This window comes from Artemia franciscana, chromosome 9, assembly GCF_032884065.1.
Source record: "Artemia franciscana chromosome 9, ASM3288406v1, whole genome shotgun sequence".
NCBI classification, from domain to species: domain Eukaryota; kingdom Metazoa; phylum Arthropoda; class Branchiopoda; order Anostraca; family Artemiidae; genus Artemia; species Artemia franciscana.
This window is the reverse complement of record NC_088871.1, coordinates 19,321,900-19,334,834: the sequence shown is the minus strand read 5'-3', so window position 1 is coordinate 19,334,834 and position 12,935 is coordinate 19,321,900. Positions and strand designations below refer to the sequence as shown.

Below are 12,935 nucleotides of genomic sequence, written 5' to 3'. Positions count from 1 at the left end.
AAATCCTCGTTTTCTCACCAATTTTATTTCATTTTTCATTTATTATATCCTTTCTCTCTTGCTTTACGTAATTCCCCCCCCCCCTCCTAGAACCATCATTTCCCCGAACACTTCCAATCAAAATTTTGAGATAGTCATTTTGTTCAACGTAGTTGAAATGTCCGGAAATTATGTCTTTGAAGATGACCAATCCCCCCAGCCCTCAAGGCAGGGGTTGAAATGTATGTCCTATGGTATATAAGGTTTTAATAAAAAGTTCGTCCGTATAAACTTCGGAGGGGGCTCATTGGATTGGCATTCAGAAGCTCTAGTGCCAATTTTCGTCAAAAGTGATTGGAGGGCAGCTACCATCCCCCCCCACACGCACACACGTCGTATTTTACCGAAATGCATCTAATAGAAATTTTGAGATAGGCATTTTATTCAAAATAGTCTAAATATCATTATAACAAGGCTTTTGGGTTGAAACAAGCCCCTAGAGCCTGGGGGCAAGAGTTGTAAGTTATGTCCTGGGGACGCTTAAAGTTTTCATGGATGGGATGATTGTATAATCTTTAGAGGAGGCTCATTAGGCTGGAAATTGGAAGTTCTAGTTCTCTTTTAAGAGTCAAAAGTGATTTAGGGCAGCTACTCCTGCCTCCTCCATTACCTCTCTTCACCAAATGAATCTGATTAAAATTATGAGATAGTGATCTTGCTCAACATATAACAATGTCTTTAAGGTTGGCAAAACCCCCCAGCACCCTGGGGATAAGGTTGTAAGTGATTCTCTAGGGGGTATAAAAGATTTTATAGAATGGGTGGTCATATAAACTTCAGATGGGGCTCGTTTGATTGGAAATTGGAAGTTATAGTGCCCTTTTTAAGAGTCAAAAGCGATTTGAGAGCAACCAGCCCCCCCCCCATGCTCATTATTTCCCCAAAGACATCCAATCAAAATTTGGAGATAGTTATTTTGTTCGCTACAGCTAAAAGGTCCGGAAATTATGTCTTTGAGGAAGACATCCCCTATCCCAGAGCTATCAGAGCAAGGGTTGTAAGTTATGCCCCTGGGGTATATAAGGTTTTCATAGAAAGGGTGGTCGTATATAATTCGGAGAGGACTCATTGGATTGGTAATCTGAATTTCTAGTGCCCTTTTTAAGAGTCAAAGTGATCAGAGGCTAGCTATCCCCCTCCCCAACACGTCGTGTCTTCCCGAAATACATTAAATAAAATATTTTTAGACAGTCATTTTATTCAAAATAGACCGAAGATCATAGAAAAAGGCTTTTGGGGTTGATGCAAATCATCGGAACATGAGGGCGAGGGTTATAAGTTATAGTCCTGAGGCATCTAAGGATCTTATGGAAGGGATGGTTGTATAAACTTTAGAGGTGGATCATTTGGTGGAAATTGAAAGTTCTAGTTCTCTTTTGAGAGTCAATAGTGATGAAGGTCTACTAATCCCCCTCCAACTACCCCTCTTTTGCCTTAATGTATCTGATTGAAATTGTGCGATGGCAATTTCATATAACAATGCCTCCAGTGTCGGCAAGACCCCCCATAACCCTGGGGCAAGGGCTTTAAGTTATGCCCTGGGGCATATAAAGTTTTATGGAATGGGCGGTTGTACTAAATTCAGATGAGTCTCATTTGATTTTAAATTGGAAATTCTAGAGCCCTTTTTAAGAGTCAAAGTGATCTGAGGGTACCCCCCCCCATCATTATCCATAACAAACATCCAAACAAAGTTTTACGAAATCAATTTTTTTTAGCATTGTTGAAAGGTTTAGTAATTATGCACTGGGACCCCCCCCCCCCCGCCAGAGGCCTCAGGGCAAGGGCTGCAAGTTATGCAGTTTGTTCATTCTTTAAATGTAGTATACGTTATTGAAAAAAGGTATGCATGTTTGACTTCTACTTTCCCAAAATACGAAGGTAATTAAGATGAGTCTTTCAGGGAATGGTGAGGGGAGTGTTGAACTAAATCATAACATGTTATTCGCATATAGGTTGTCAAAAGGGTGGAACTCAGGAATGACTGAATATATTAACTTGGAATTTTCAGGAAATAATAAGGGAGATGATCAATTAACCAGAAAGGCAATATTTGCACGCTACTACAACAACTACTGCTGCTTCTACTGATACTACAAGTACTATTACTACTACCACTACTATCAGTAAAACTACGACTTCTATACCGATTACTACTAAGGCTCAGGATATTGAAAAAAAATATCTGAGGAAACGTTGAGGGGAAAATTGAACTAAATAAAAATATACTATGTGTATAGAGATTGCTAATACGGTCATATCAGCATTATTTCAGGAACGGCTTATTATATCAAGAGGAAACTTCAGGAGCATTATAAGTGGGATGTTCAGTTGACCAACAGGCAAAATGAACCTGTAACAGTACAATTAAGGCTACACGGATGAAGGTGAAAATTTGACAGAATATTGAGGGGATTTTGAACTAAGTGAAAACACACTATGCGCATGCGGATTGGCAAAGGGGCGTATCTCACGAATTGAATTGGGTATTAAGTTGAAACTTTCGGAGAGTACTGAAAGGGGAAGATCAATTGACAAAAAGGTAATATATCTATGTCACTACTAATATTAACACCATTGCTACTTTTCCTTATGCTACTACTGCTACTAACCTACTCAAACTACTACCTCAATTGCAACAAATTGTAAGGCTTAGAGTATTAAGGTGAAAAGGGCGTCAAAAGCGTCTCAAAAGCGCACATTAACAATATTTTTGGAACGGCTTAACGCGTCAAGGTGAAACTTCCGGGGCATCATGACAGCGACGTTCAACTGACCAAAAAGTAATATGCACATGCTACTGCTATTAATACTGCTGCTTCTACTGCTATTGCTAATACAACACTAACATTGCAATTACTTTTACTACCACCAAAAATACCGTAAGTCTAGGAAGGTATAATTTGTGAGAATATTGACAGCAAATTCGAACTAACAAAAGGCATTATGTGCATTTAGATTGTCAAAATAGCGTATCTTAAGAATTGATTTGTACATTAAGTTGAAACTCTCACAGAATACTTTAAGGGGAGGATGAATTGACCAAAAGGCAATATGTCCACACTACTACTAATGCTACTGCTACTGCAAAATTTACTAGTTGTACTACAACTATTACTATTGCTACATTTACTACTTCTATCGCAATTATTTGTAACATTATGAGCATTAAAATACAAATTTTAAGAAGTATATGAATAAACAGGTTATTGAAAGAGCAAATCAACAATATCATAACAATGGTTAATTGTATTAAGTTGAGTAGTTATACTACTGCTGTGACTACTATTACAACTATATTTAAGGGCATGAAGGTGAAATTTTCAAATAATATTTATGGAAATTGCTGTTGTACGGATAACAACCTGCCATGCGTATGCAGGTTGTCAAAAGGGCATATCAGCAATGTCTTAGGAGCAGTTTCGTGTGTGAAATCAAAACTTTCAACAATTGTTGTCGTTGAACTAACCGAAGGACAATATTTAAATCTTAATACTACTGCTTCTACTCCTACAACTGCTACTACTGCTATGCTTATTATTATTGCAACTACTACTACTGCTACTAGAGCTAAGACTACTACTATTCACTCTACTCTACTCCTACTGCTACTACTATAACTGCGGGCTCTACTACTAATAAATCTAAGGGCATTAAGGCAAAAATTTTGGGCAATATTGTAACTGTTTTGAAATAAATCGAAACATTATGCCCACATAGATTGTCAAGAGGACATATCAGCAATGCTTCAGGACCGGTTGACGGTATTAAGTTAAAAATTCCATCGTGTGTTGAAGGGAATGTTGAAAAAAGGTGCAAGGTGCATTTCCTTTCAACCCTCTGAAGCGGAATATAGATATACCTCTAGTCCCTTTTCCGATTGTGAACGAAATGAAAATCTAAGGAGTAACTTTCACTAGCGACTGTAGTTTCAGTGCCCATATTAATTCAACCGTCCACAAGGCCAATGCAAGCCTTCAGACACTTATCAAAATGAGGCGTTTTGGGTGTGATACTGAAAATCTTCTCCATGCCTACATGTGTTGTGTTCGCCCGCTGCTCGAGTACGCGTGCCCGGTGTGGGGTCCATCTGCTATACGCAAGGCGTACGTGTTACGCGACATAGAGTCCGTCCAGAAAAGAGCAACAAGGATTAAACTCCGAAGCCGCGACATACCCTATGATCCAGCCCTCGCGAAACTGAATTTACCTCCACTTAAAGTCAGGCTTGAACACATGTTTCTGCAATTTGGAAACTCGGAATCGAACTCAGTTACAAAATAAACTTCTAACCCCCTAAAGTACGAACAAATCGTTACGCCAACTCATTTGTGCCTTTCTTCATATCGATTTTCAATGCTGAGCCGTGGTGTGTGATTTTTGTTTAAACGTAAGAATTTGTAAAAAACTGAGTTTAGCTATGCTACGATAGTTTTTAAATATACAGCTCTCTCTCTCTCTCTCCCCCCCCTCTCTCTCTCTCATACAGCTACTACTGGTACTACAACTATTACTACTATACGAGCTAAGGGTATTAAGGTGAAGCTTTTAAGGAATATTGAGGCGGATGCTGAACTAAATCACAAAGAACTATGATCATGTAGATTTTCAACAGGGTGACGAAAAATATCACAGTAATAGCTTACATTATTAAGTTAGACCTTTCAGGGTAAGTGTGACAGATTTTACAGAGAAGACACTATGTGTATATTTTTGATACTACTTTTACGGCTACTGTAACTAATGACACTAAGGGCATTAACTTGAAACGTTAAAGGGGAGTTTCAATTAAACGGAAAAAACTATACGCATGCAAGTATTAAAAGGGCATATAAGCAATATTATAGGCAGCGCTGCTCTATCATAGTAAGTAATATCATTGATATTTTAAAGGAGCTAATTTGAGTGGAAAGTTCAAAGTTCTAGTACCCTTTTTAAGATTCAAAAGTGATTGGAGGGCAATCTTCTCTTTAGGTCATAATTTTCCAAGCACTTCCAAAAAAAAAATTTAAGATAGCCATATTATTTAGCATAGCTGAACGTTCTTGTAACTGTATCTCTAGGGCTACTCCGTAGGTCAACCCCCCATAGTTATGCAATTTGCCTTTTATGTTTAAAAACTAAATGTTGCCTTAAGATTAAATCAAAAAGCACTGTGTGCATGCTGATTACCAATAAGGCATTTCAGCAGTATCCCAAGAATGACAGAGTGTATTATGTCCAAACTTTCGGGGCTACTTCTATTACTACTTCTGCTCTTAAAATTAAACTATATCAAAAGAGTGTAAGTGTATCCAAGCTGTCAAAGAGTATGGATAGATTTTTTCACGTATGGTATCAAGTTCTATGTTTCAGGTCAACTAGAGGAGGTATGAAACTAAATTAAACACTGCCATTTGTTTCCAGATTTTTAAAAAGGTGTATGCAGTTAAAAATTATTGAAAATTTTTCTCCAGCATAAAAATAGCTGGCCAAACTATAAACTCTTAAAGAAAAACCGAAAAGATTTAAACTATTATTCCCCCCCCCCCTGAAAAGTCTATGTAAATAGCGATGATATTTGGAAGGACTGTCAATATAAAACGAACATAATTTACACCTTCCTGAAATTTTTTTTTAATGTTTTCAATTTTATAACTGCAATCACTTTTAATAACTTAAAACTGACAATGCACATTCAATTGTATTTTTCAGCAAATTATATTCTGGCCTTTGGAAGGCATAATGGTTTTGAGCCCTAATCATGTTGATTTCTGCTTGTTTTGAGTTTGACTCGGTTTTTTATTGCAATTTCTGCTCGTTTGGGGTTTCATTTATTTACCGATACTGGTTTGTTGTAATTTTACGCTTGGTAGGTTATTTGATTTTGTCTTTGCTCATTTTTTGTTTAATGGAGTTCTTTACTTTTCTTTGAAAAACTTATTTTATGGAAAAAGCCTTTAAATTAATTTATAAAAAGCACGTAGATATGAGGAATGAGCTTTAAGCATATCTCTATCATGTTCTGTTGACCCGCTAGCCCCGAAAAAAAAAGCTTTGCTAGCCCGTGGAGTCAGAATGCCGTAAATTACAAGTTGTAAGGATCACAAGTACATTTTTGGAAGAAGAATTTGAATTTTCCATCGAATTTTTAGTATTCAATGCAGCACAAATCAGAATTTCCTTTTTCTTTTTAAGTTTCGGGTTAATTACGTCGCAGGGTAGTAATTTGTAATTTGACTCGTTGTTAACTAACAAATATTTGTTAAAGCGCTAGTTGCCCTCTATCACTTTTGACACTTAAAAGAGAACTAGAACTTTATAATTCCAAGCAAATAAGCCAATATATATCCTCTCAAATATCTTATCCTCTAGAGTTGAGACAACCATCCCTTCCATAAAAAGTTTATATGCCCAAAGACCACAGAGCACAACTTACAATCCTTACCATCACATTCTGGATGGTTGTGTCAACCCAAAAGGCCTCATTATGTATCTTTGGACCGTAATGTACAAAATGTTGATAAAATGCTTCATTTCATTTAAGACCTAAAAACAAAGCTTAAGCTAATGTCCTTTTTAGGGGGGGATAGGGTTCATAGAGGGTCTATGCCCCCTATGTTTCACTACTAGATTTTGGAAAATACCCTTGTGGGGGGGGGGCATTTTCATTAACAATTCGCGGAAACATTTGGGCAGGCAATGTAAACAAAGAATTAATGTTGTGAGTCTACAGAGATGGGAGGACGTTACGCATCATCGTCAACAAGAAATTTGGAACAATATTTCAAAACTCAGAACAAGTACAAAAACGCAATTACATACAAACCTTTAACATAAGTATTTCTTAAATGATGAAATGGTACTTGTTAATTATTCGGAACACACACAAGAATTTTGCTCTATAAGATCTGAGAAAACCGGTTTGCCTCTCAGCAGTTGGTTACAATTTTGCTTAATTTAGTGAAAAAAAACTACGGTATAGGTGTATTTTAATTAAATAATTAATATTTGAGATGGTTAGGGGTTAAGTTAATATAATGCGTTCTCCGCGGCCTGCTTTCCATAATTATTAGTCGTAGTTTCCATAATTTTGTTTCTAAAGTATTATGTCTTCATCATATTTCGGTATATTTCATCAGGATTAACCGTACTTCACTTCTTGAGGATTTCCCGAATAATTAACAAGTACCGATGAAATTTGTAATTTTATTTGTTTTTTGGAATTTTGGAATTTCAAGTTAAAAGCCCATGAACGATTTCGTTAATGGATTTGGAATTGTAAAAGAATCTTACTAACAAGTAACAACTGTTAATATTAGTTTTCTTTTGGCTCGGAGCAACAGTAAAATTGTACTTAATAAATTTTTTTTCAGGAAACGGAACAGATCTTTTACCAGTATGGATACATTGCGAAATATAAATACGATTTTTAATGCACTGTGAATTTTACTGATCATTAAGTGTTATTTTGGAAGATTTTCAATTAAAATTTTACGTCATATTTTGAAATTAGTGTTCGTTATCAGGAACGGTTGGATAAGCCAAGGTGAAAGTCTGTCAATAAACATTATGTAATAATATTAATAATAAACCCCCTCATCAGGCACGAATAAAGGAAACAAGTTTTGATCAAGTAGAAGTGGTTTTTGGTATGGAACGGGGGGCACTTCCCCTGGGCGTAGAAAATTTTGGGGCGCAAAATTTCAAATGAATTATCTTACGCTTATAATCGTTTAGCAATTTTGAAATTGTACCTTAAGTGTAATTGTACCTTGGATAAGCCAAGGTAAAAGTCTGTCAATAAACATTATGTAATAATATTAATAATAAACCCCTTCATCAGGCACGAATAAAGGAAACGGTTTTGATCAAGTAGAAGTGGTTTTAGGTATGGAACGGGGGGTACTTCCCCTGGGCGTAGAAAATTTTGGGGCGCAAAATTTCAAATGAATTATCTTACGCTTATAATCGTTTAGTAATTTTGAAATTGTACCTTTATTAAAATTGCGTTGAGGACACAGTCAATAAATAGAAATAATTAATAAATTATTAATCAATTAGTAAAATAGATTAAAAATAATTAAATAATAATAACTAAAATAATTAAACTGAAATAATTGATAATAATTAAATAATAAATTAAAATATAAATTATTAACCAAATAATAAATTGAAAGTAGTTCTGTTAATAAATGAAAATTTTGTTGAAATTTGGCATGAAATTTTTTTAGGAACAAGGAGGGAGCGCTAATCAAGATTTTGCGTCGGGCACAAGAGAGGCCATTTTGATAGAGGCACAGTTTCGACAAAAAAAAAACAACACAAAGAATAAGTAAATCAAATGTGTACGGAAGATAAGAAATAATATACAAACCTTTAACATAAGCATTTCTTAAATGGTGAAATGGTACTTGTTAATTATTCGGAACACACTCAAGAATTTTGCTCTGTAAGATCTGAGAAAACCGGTTTGCCTCTCAGCAGTTGGTTACAATTTTGCTTAATTGAGTGAAAAAAAACTACGGTATAGGTGTATTTTAATTAAATAATTAATATTTGAGATGGTTAGGAGTTAAGTTGATATAATGCGTTCTGCGCGGCCTGCTTTCCATAATTATTTGTCGTAGTTTCCATAATTTTGTTTCTAAAGTATTACATCTTCATCATATTTCGGTATATTTCATCAAGATTAACCGTACTTCACTTCTTGAGGATTTCCCGAATGATTAACAAGTACCGATGAAATTTGTAATTTTATTTGTTTTTTGGAATTTCAAGTTAAAAGCCCAAGAACGATTTCGTTAATGGATTTGGAATTGTAAAAGAATCTTACTAACAAGTAACAACTGTTAATATTAGTTTTCTTTTGACTCGGAGCAACAGTAAAATTGTACTTTATAAATTTTTTTTTCAGGACGACGGAACAGATCTTTTACCAGTATGGATACATTGCGAAATATAAATACGATTTTTAATGCAATGTGAATTTTACTGATCATTAAGTGTTATTTTGGAAGATTTTCAATTAAAATTTTACGTCATATTTTGAAATTAGTGTTCGTTATCACGAACGGTTGGATAAGCCAAGGTAAAAGTCTGTCAATAAACATTATGTAATCTATATATATTAATATTAAAAATAAACCCCTCATCAGGCACGAATAAAGGAAACGGTTTTGATCAAGTAGAAGTGGTTTTAGGTATGGAACGGGGGGCACTTCCCCTGGGCGTAGAAAATTTCGGGGCGCAAAATTTCAAATGAATTATCTTACGCTTATAATCGTTTAGTAATTTTGAAATTGTACCTTTATTAAAATTGCGTTGAGGACACAGTCAATAAATAGAAATAATTAATAAATTATTAATCAATTAGTAAAATAGATTAAAAATAATTAAATAATAATTACTAAAATAATTAAACTGAAACAATTGATAATAATTAAATAATAAATTAAAACATAAATTATTAACCAAGTAATAAATTGAAAGTAGTTCCGTTAATAAATGAAAATTTTGTTGAAATTTGGCATGAAATTTTTTTAGGAACAAGGAGGGAGCGCTAATCAAGATTTTGCGTCGGGCACAAGAGAGGCCATTTTGATAGAGGCACGGTTTCGACAAAAAAAAACACAAAGAATAAGTAAATTAAATGTGTACGGAAGATAAGAAATAATATAGGACAAATCCAAAAAAAACCGAGGTAATGGCACGGATCGAAACTCGCGATGCGTACATGCCTGATTATCCATACCCTCTAATACCTTATGATACCAACGAAGCTATGATGACTATTACTTCCTATTACTTTGGTAGAATTCTTTCTATTTTAATTTCACCTCAATGTAATCTTACTCTGTTTCAGTCTCTTGGCATGAACATTGTTTCTGTTCACCGGGTTGAGTCGGCTTCTGAACTAGAAATTGGAGATCTAGGGTTGATTATCAGTTCAAGCTGGACATTATATGAAATGGAATTGTGACTGTCGTCACTGTCTAGATCTTTCGTTTCCTGCAGTCACTGATAAAGTCGATTTATCATTGAAAATTACCATCGAAACATACCCAAAATATTTATTAAATGCTTCATTTCATTTGAGACCTAAAAACAAAGCTTAGGCTAATGTCCTTTTTGGGGGAGGAAAGGGGGTAAGGCGTCTATGCCCCTTATGTTTCCCTACTATATTTTGGAAAATACCCTTAGGGAGGGACATTTTCATTCAAAAATGCCTTTTTTGGTATTTTCATTAAAACAAAAAGATGGCCCCCTGTAGATATTGAACAAGACCCCCTCCCTAAATTTTCAGGAATTGACAACACTGTTTAGGTAGGTCTTATATGATACAAACGTGCAACTGAGAAAAGAAATGATGATTCGGAAAATGGTAAATTTGCAGTTTTCAACATAATTTAGCTGGAAAGAAAGTGAATAGATCACATGTTACCTTTTCTCATGTTCTTTCATTGTTCAATAATCTTTCGAGGGGGAATTCCATTTCGAGTCCTTAATGGTGCCACAAAAAGTAAGACAACCCATAGTAACCAAAAGTTTAAAAACATGTTTCTAAAAAAACTGGCTAGTTGGCAAAAATGACCCTTTGCAGCTGTTATAAGAACCATAATTATTTTTTCCTTAGTCCTAACAGTAGAATGATATTTTGAAAAGAAATTTGTAGGAATTCTTTAATGATCTCACAGTGAAACTGACGTAATTTTGAAAGGCTTCTAGCTCTTTTCGAAAATTCCTGCAAATTTGTTTTCCAAATAACATTTTATTATTCAGACTAAAGAAAATAAAATTATCATTCCTCAATCAGCTACAAATGGCAATTTTTTCTCACTAGCCAATTTTTATTAGAAAAAGATTTTTAAATTTTGGTCACTATGGGCTGTTTTGACTTCTTTTATCCCTTTAAGGGCTCAAAATGGAATTTCCTCCAGAAGCGAATACTGAATTAGAAAGAGTGTTGCAAACTGCAAATGTACTCAGAAAACAGGGTCGGAGAAGAAATACGTTTATTTCTTTTTCGGTAAAAATGAAAATACGGTAAGAGACATTAAGATATAGAAACTTACAAGATGTCCTTTTCTTCACTTTCCTTGATAAGAGATCCTTCTGCCTCCCGGAACTTTGAATTGAGAGTCTCAAAAGCTATGTTCTTCTCCTCTAATGCCCTCTTAGACTCCAAATACAGCTGCTCCAAGTGGCCTAGCTCAGTTTTCTTTTTGTCTAAGTCTTCTTGGTGACTTTGTATTAAAATTGCGGAATTCTTAGCCTGAAATACCGATTTTATAATTGCTTAGAACATGATTTTAAGGCTTCCAGTAAAATATACGACAAAAGATAATTTCCAGCAGTGGTAAATTGTTTCCAATCATCATTCTGAAACTCCAGCTGTAGGTTTTGTCTTAACAAAGTCAAAAGCAATCACATTCTAAATTTATGTACACTCTACATTTCTAACCTTTTGGCAAATCAAAATAATAAGTTGTTTAGTTTCGGGGCAAAATTCTTTTTCCGTAGGGCACGGGCATTTAAAAGTGACCATATCCACCAATATAATGTTATTACACCAAAACAACGAAAAAGCACTTAACCTATAAACAAATACAGGGCATAAAATACAAGTAGTGACAGCATAATAATTTTGAACACATCCCATCCCTATCCCTAGTTCTAAAGGGTGCCCTAGTTTTAAGAGGAGCCCTGCTTTTAACAGCATCCCTACCACGTCGTTCCATGAGAGCCAGCAGGTGTTTGTTACGTCATAGGGAACTAAGATATGCAGGTGCGTGTTACGTAACTGGGGTTGAGGGTGACGCAATCTTACGTGACTTTGCTTCAGTATTTCTTCGAATGTTACGTAATAGGTTAGGCATGTTACATAATAGAGTCCACTAGTTAAGCGAAGTTTTTTAAAGATGTTTTTCTTCAGGGGGTTTTTTCATGACGTTTCAAGACATTTGAAGATGTTTTTTAAGACATTTTCTTCAAGATGTTTTTCAAGACTTTTCAAAACATTTCAAGACGTTTTAGGACCTTTTTCTTCAAGACATTTTCCTTCAAGACGTTTCAAGAGGGTTTTTTTTAGACATTTTATCTTCAAGGCATTTTTCTTCACGATTTCTTTAGTTCTTATGTAACAGAAGTATATTTTACTTATGTTAAGGATGACGCATTCACACGTAACATGCTAGACTAGAGGTCCGTTGGGAATCCCCGCTTGTAACTGAGGGGCACACACGTGGGAATTACATAATGGTGGTGCACACGCGGATATTACGTAATCACAGTACACACGTGCATGTTACGTAATTGCGGGCGCACACGTGAAATGTCATGTACTTGTACATGACACGTAACATGTTACCTAATGACAGGGGTAACATGTGGGTCTTACGTAATGGCAGCGAACACGTGGGTGTTACGGAATGACAGCGCATACTTTAAATGTTGCATAGTGACATCACACACTGGGATGCTACATAATGATGGTACAGACATCGGTGTTACGTAATACTTAAAGAGTTTTTTTTTCATCAGGATTTCTTTTTCTTTCAATGCGTTTTTCTTTTAGATTTCTTTTTCTTTCAAGGCGTTTTTTCTTCCGAATTTCTTTTTCTTAAAGGTGTTTTTTTTTTCTCAGGGAACCTTTATATTCTAATGATTTTTTGCCCTATAAGGATTCGAAAAGAGCCTTGCCAACCAATGGAATGGTGCCCTGGACAGCTGGACTATGAAAACCATTCTAATATTATGTTAATGTTTGAAAGAACCAGTAAATGGGTTTAACGGTTGAACCCCTCAGGGGGACAAGTTCTTTTGGTGAAATGAGGGGACCCACTGATATAAAGCAGGATTGCCAACTGGTCGCATTGCATAACAAAAGGACAAATTCCTATGTCCGGGGACACAAT

General features: G+C 35.3%; 1 protein-coding gene across 2 annotated transcripts in view; it reads right to left on the bottom strand.

The window, feature by feature from the left end:
- The window catches only part of LOC136031107 (early endosome antigen 1-like), a 122,265-nt gene that overhangs the window by 50,888 nt on the left and 58,442 nt on the right, over positions 1–12,935 (bottom strand). For both annotated transcript variants that reach the window (XM_065710416.1, XM_065710415.1), the window contains exon 7: positions 11,094–11,293. In XM_065710416.1, coding sequence (XP_065566488.1) covers positions 11,094–11,293 — 200 coding nt within the window. The remainder of the gene's footprint in view (positions 1–11,093; positions 11,294–12,935) is intronic.